Source organism: Mycteria americana, chromosome 15 (genome assembly GCF_035582795.1).
Source record: "Mycteria americana isolate JAX WOST 10 ecotype Jacksonville Zoo and Gardens chromosome 15, USCA_MyAme_1.0, whole genome shotgun sequence".
Taxonomy (NCBI): domain Eukaryota; kingdom Metazoa; phylum Chordata; class Aves; order Ciconiiformes; family Ciconiidae; genus Mycteria; species Mycteria americana.
The window spans coordinates 8118248-8124061 of NC_134379.1; the positions used below are offsets into that span (position 1 = coordinate 8118248).

Consider the following 5814-nt stretch of genomic DNA (forward strand, 5'->3'; position numbering starts at 1 on the left):
GGGGGCCACCCACCCAAATCCCCTGCTGCGGCATCCCCCCCCCCTACTGTGTCCCCATCCTTGCCCTGCGCCCCATGAGGAAGGCTCCCCAGGGTCACACATCCCTGCGCCGAGTGTGTCAGGTCTCAGCTACTGCCCGTCTCCTGCTGCCAGTCACACGCTTCCTCAAAGCAAAGCAGCCAGGGCTCAGCCCCACCGCGGTGCCTCTGTCCCCAAAAAAAGGCCGGTCCCACTCCACAGGGCTGGGGGGCAGAGGAGGACGGGGCAGAGGTGGTGGGGTCCCAGCGGGTGCCAGGCTCACTGGGCTGGGAAAACTGCCCCTCCCTGGGATCGGGGGCTGGAGCCTGGCCCCAGACGGGAATCCCTTCCTGGGTGCCAGGAGGGCGTCACTGGAGAGACGTGTTTGGACGTGAGGGCAAAGGACTAAGGGCAGGACCCACCTCCCCCCAACCCGAGAGGGTGCTGCCCCCTCCAGCCCCCCTGACCCCCTCCAGCCCCCCCGGCCCCATCAGCGCTATCAGCCCCCGGCCCCCACCAGCCCCCATGAGGTCCCATCAGCTCCCATTGCCCCCATCAGGTCCTGTAAGCCCCCAGCAACCCCTGCCGGTCCCATTGGCCCCCGTAAGCCCCATCAGCCCCGTAGGGACCCCCACCCCCAGGGGCTGGAGCAGCCTCACCCCAGCTTGGTGCTGGGGGTTCCCCGCCGCGATGTCGAGCCCCGGGGCCACGGGGGTGCCGGGGGGAGGCGGGGGGGGGGCTGGGGGGCTCCAGAAGCTTCTGGCTGGCGGGTGACGCGGCGGGCGCGGGGCCGCGCACGGGCTCCTCCACTGACTCATCCCCCCAGGCGCTGGCCCAGCCCCAGCCCCCTCCCCACGCCGCTGCGGGGCTGCGCACCCCTGGGATGGTTTCACGGGCAAGCGAGGCAGGCAGGCGGGGACGAGGCCGGGAGCGGCTCCAAGGGCCATCCATCACTCCCAACCAGCCAAGCCTCCCGCGGCCAGAGGCAGACGGACATTTCTCTGGCAGGGGGAAGCCGGGGGGCTGCCAGCCCCATCCCCGTGCCGCCCACCCGGTGCGCCTGCGTGCGGCCGCCCCAGCCCCGGGAAAGTTTCTCGTCCCTTCCCTGGGCCCTGCTGCAATTTCCATTAATAGCCAGCTGAGCCGTCCGGCTAAAAATAACCGCCGGCCCTCTTCATAAGTGGCCGCGGCCACCTCCCCGGCAGCCCCGCGCACCATGGCCGAGCGCCGCGTCCCCTTCACCTTCCTGCGCAGCCCCAGCTGGGACCCCTTCCGCGACTGGTACCATGGCAGCCGCCTCTTCGACCAGTCCTTCGGGATGCCCCATATCCCCGAGGACTGGTACAAGTGGCCGAGCGGCAGCGCCTGGCCGGGATATTTCCGTCTGCTGCCCCGGGAGAGCGCGCTGCTGCCGGCCCCCGGCTCGCCCTACGGGCAAGCGCTGAGCCGCCAGCTCAGCAGCGGCATCTCCGAGATCCGCCAGACTGCCGACAGCTGGAAGGTCACCTTGGACGTCAACCACTTCGCGCCCGAGGAGCTGGTGGTCAAGACCAAGGATAATATCGTGGAGATAACCGGTGGGTGCCGGGGATGGGGTCTGTGGGTTCCCCCCCCCCCGGGTGTTGTGCTGGGGCAGCTGCCCCGGCGCTTGCTGGGGGCAAATGGGGTGGAAAGGCAAAGCGGAGAGGAATAAGTGATGGGAAGCAAGGGAAGGAAAAGCAAAAGGAGACGGAGGAGAGGAGGGGAGAGGAGGGGAGAGGAGAGGAGAGGAGGGGAGAGGAGAGGAGAGGAGAGGAGAGGAGAGGAGAGGAGAGGAGAGGAAAAAGGGAAGGGGAAAGGGGAAAACCAAAGCAAAGAGGAAGGCCCAACATTACAAGCTCAGTCTTGGGGCTCATTCTCACTGCAGGTGTCGCACAGGGTGCAGAGACCCCCCCAGCCCCGTATATTATATATACGGATATATAATATCCGTATCGCCCCCCAGCCAGGACATGGGGAGGGGACACCCCCCCGGCTGTGAGCCACAGAGGGACCTGGGGGGTGACAGTGGAGCGTCACGAGCCCCGCAGCCCCCCGTGATCCCCCCGCAGTGCCCTGGGCAGCTCGGCCAGGGACGCCGTGACGAAGCCCAGGCCCCGTGGCACGAGGCCAGCAGCGTGCTTGGTGCCCGGTGAGGGGGGTCCGCACGGGGCGGGGGCAATTCCCCAGGCAGCAGCACTCAAGGGTGCAGCCCCAGGGAGACAGGGGTGCTCAGTCTCCAGCCCCGCCAGGCTGGGGAGCCCGAATGAGGGCTGTGGGGCCGGCCGGCAGCCGTTGGGTCCCCTTGGCCACTGCCGGCTCCTGGCACCACGCTTTGTTCCCCTTGAATTTGGGGAATGGTCCCAGAGGGGCCCCGCTGCCCCAGGCTGATATTAAGGCAAAGCAAAGCAGGACGGGCAGGATCAGCCCCTCCCCGGTGTCGGGCGATGCCGGGATCTGAGGACCGGGGCAGGGACGGGTGCACCCCGGGCACCGAGACCTTCCCAGCACTGCCCACCCAGCCAGCCCCTTCCAGCCAGCTCAGGGTTTGGGTTTTTTTCCCTTCCAGGCAAACACGAGGAGAAGCAGGATGAACACGGCTTCATCTCCAGGTGCTTCACCCGAAAATACACGTAAGTACCAGGGAAGAGGGGAGATGGGATCCCGGCAGCCCCCCCAGAGGTCTTGGGAGACCTCTGCCCATCCCCTCCAGTGCCCACTGGCCAAACTGGGGATGCCGCTCGCCCAAACTGGGAGTGGGGCAGGGCAGCAATTCGGAGCTGAGCATCTCTCACCGGTCACAGCATCGCACCCACCGCGGTGCAGGGTGGGCGGTGGGTGCCGCAGCCCTGACTCCCCCTCTCCCCCCGCAGCCTCCCCCCCGGCGTCGAAGCCACGGCCGTGCGGTCCTCGCTCTCCCCTGACGGCATGCTCACGGTGGAGGCCCCCCTGCCCAAGCCGGCCATCCAGTCTGCCGAAATCACCATCCCCGTCACTGTCGAGAGCCAAGCCAAGGAGCCAGCCAAGAAGTAGGTGGCAACGAGGAGGAGGAGGAGGAGGAGGAGGAGGAGAAGCCGCTGCCGCCCGCCTGCATCCTCACACCCGCCCCTGCTCACAGCCCCCTTTTTATTGTCTATTTTGTACTCGCCCGGTCACTCAGTGCCTTGAATAAATGTGAAGGAACCGATAGAATCAGCTGGAATAAAAAGTGGTGAAAGAAACCTGTCCCCATGCCCTGTATCTGTCCCCCGGGAGCCCCGGCGGCACCGGTGCGCCACGGCTGGGCCGTGCCGGGTGGGAACCGCACTGCGGGCACCGGCTCCCTGCTCCGGCAGGGCTGGACCAGAGGACTGGGACGGGGCTGCCTGGGGCCAGCGTGGCCAGCAGGAGGGCCACCAAACCCTGCTCAACAGCCTGGGGTCAGCATCCAGGGGTCAACATCCCCAGTCTTCACATCCCGAGTCTCCCTATCCTGGATATCCCCCATCCCAGGTCTCCTACATCTCAGGTCTCCATATGCCAGCCTCCAGCATCCTGGGTCTCCAAAAATCTCTGGTCTCCACATGCCACGTCTCCACATGCCAGGTCTCCAACGTCCCAGGATCAGCATCCCAGTTTTCCACATCCCGGGTCTCTGACATCTCCAAAATTCTGGGTCTCAACAGCCCAGGTCTCCTACATCTCAGGTCTCAACATCCCAGGTCTCCAATATTCCATGTGTCCGACATCCTGGGTCTCTGACATGCCCATTCTCCAAAATCCAGGGTCTCCCACATCTCAGGTCTCTCAAATCCCAGATCTCAGCACCTTGGGTCCCACCATCCCTGGTCTCCATAACTCTCAGTCTCAACACCCTGGATCTGAACCCTTTGGGACTCAACTCCCCAGCGTCACCACCCTGGGTCTCTACATCCCTGAAGAACAAGCGCACCCCCTCCCCGGGTCGCAGGGGAGCCCGAGAGCAAACAGGGGCTTCATGAGCAGAAGCTCTGGCCAGAACCCCCCCGTCCCCTGCAGCGTGCCCCTCCAGCCCCAACCCTGCCCCCCCGCGTACCCCCTTCCTTCCACCCCCTTGCGACGGGCTGGGCAGGTTGGGGGGGTTCAGCTCAGGGGCTGCAGCCGTGCTGGGGGGGCTGGACGCGGCAGGGGGGGGTCGTGGTCCCGACGCCTTTCGGCCCCAGCTGGCCCCGTGCCCCCCACGCCTCCGTGCCTGCGGGCAGGACCAGCCCTACATGGCCAAGGCCGGGCCCGCGGCCGCCACGTTCCCGCTCCGACAAATCCCACTAATCCCCCCTGAGTCATCCCAGAGGCAGACGGTGACCTGGGAGGAATCCTGCAGCTGCGAGGCTCCTCTCCGAGCCCGGGGGGCTCTGAGTGCCCCCCAGCCCCCGAGCCCCGGCCCCTCTGCCCTGTCACTCTCAGGTGCAGTGAGTTTGGCAGGTCTCATGACTCTCGGCGGCATCCATCCATCAGGCTCCAGCGTCGGGGACGGGGCAAGCGGGCAGTCCCTGTGGCCCCCTGCCCGCAGGGGAGGGAGATGGGCTGGGGGTGCCAGGCGGGGGCTGTCCTGTCCCCCCCCCGGACCCTCTCCATGTTTCTGCGCTGCCCCAGGCACCGCACTGCAGCACCCAGCCCCGGGCACACGTAACACCCCATTTTAGGGCTAAATCCTGCCCGGCAAGTGGTGAGGAGGCCCCTGCCCGCCGGCTCAGGCTCTTTCCTTCCCTCTGTGTCCCTCTGGGTGACACTGACACACGCACACCCACGCCTGCACACCCACCCACCCACCCACCCGGGCACTGCTGATGCCCGGGGCACCGCTCCAGCCCGGGGGATCCATTTCCCCATTCCAGATGGGGAAACTGAGGCCCTGCCAGCGAGGGGAGGAGGGGGTCAGGCTGGGGGAGATGTGGGGCTCATCTGGGCTCGGCTGGGCGCTGGGCAGGATCGGGTCCTGCTTCCACAACACCCCCCGGGCGGCACAGCGGCCATCGGCCGGATTTGCCAGCCCGAGCGCGTCTCCAAGGGAAGAAGCCCCCGAGGGGCATCCCCGGCCCCCTCCCCTCTCCTGTGGCTGGAGTGGGTGGGCACGGGTGGGCACGGGTGCCACGCAGGCAGAGCCCGTGGTGGCTCTCGCCTCCCAAAAAGCCACCCCCCGCCTTAGCAAGGAGGCTGTCAGGGGGCAAGGGCGCTGGGACGGGCTGCTGCCTGCGGGGTGGCCCTCCCCGCGTGGGGGGTGCTGGGCGAGCCCCCAGCCCCTCCGTGCCACCCCCGGGGGTTGTCCCAGCCCCTTCCCCGGGGGTGCCTGTCCCGCACCCTCCCAGGGTCCCTGGCGGGCGCGTGAGCCAAGCCACATTTACGGTTTATGGTTTCCGAGGGAGGCGAGTATTTTTACAGCGTGAGTCACCGCGCGTGGCTTCGAGTGGAAAAACCACGGGGGAGGGAGGCGGGGAGGCGGGGAGGCACCCACCCACCCCGCTCCCACGGGGGCACACGGGGACCACCCCCGCGGCTCCCCGAGAGGCGTTCGCCTCTGCCCCGGGAAGGCTGGGAGCCTGGCGACCCGTGAGCCCGCAGGGACGCGGAGCACGGCCTCGGCTTCCCCGTGCTCTGGCGGAAGGGAGATGGCCCCCGGGGAGCAGAGACAAGGCTCGGGGAGCAGAGACAAGGCTCTTCGCTGCCGGCCTTCGCTGCCTGCCCCGGCTCCCGGGCCCCGACGGCGAGGGGGAGCCCCCCGTCCCCAGCTCGACACAGGCGATAACAATTAAGCAGCGCTGA

The 5814-nt window shown here is 67.6% G+C and overlaps 1 protein-coding gene across 1 annotated transcript; it reads left to right on the forward strand.

Moving 5' to 3' along the window:
- Positions 1 to 907: 907 nt before the first annotated feature.
- Positions 908 to 3257, forward strand: HSPB1 (heat shock protein family B (small) member 1). Its single transcript, XM_075518396.1, has 3 exons — positions 908 to 1595; positions 2606 to 2669; positions 2910 to 3257. The coding sequence occupies exons 1-3, from the start codon at positions 1235 to 1237 to the stop codon at positions 3067 to 3069; spliced, it is 585 nt and encodes a 194-aa protein (XP_075374511.1). The 5' UTR covers positions 908 to 1234; the 3' UTR covers positions 3070 to 3257.
- Positions 3258 to 5814: the final 2557 nt, after the last annotated feature.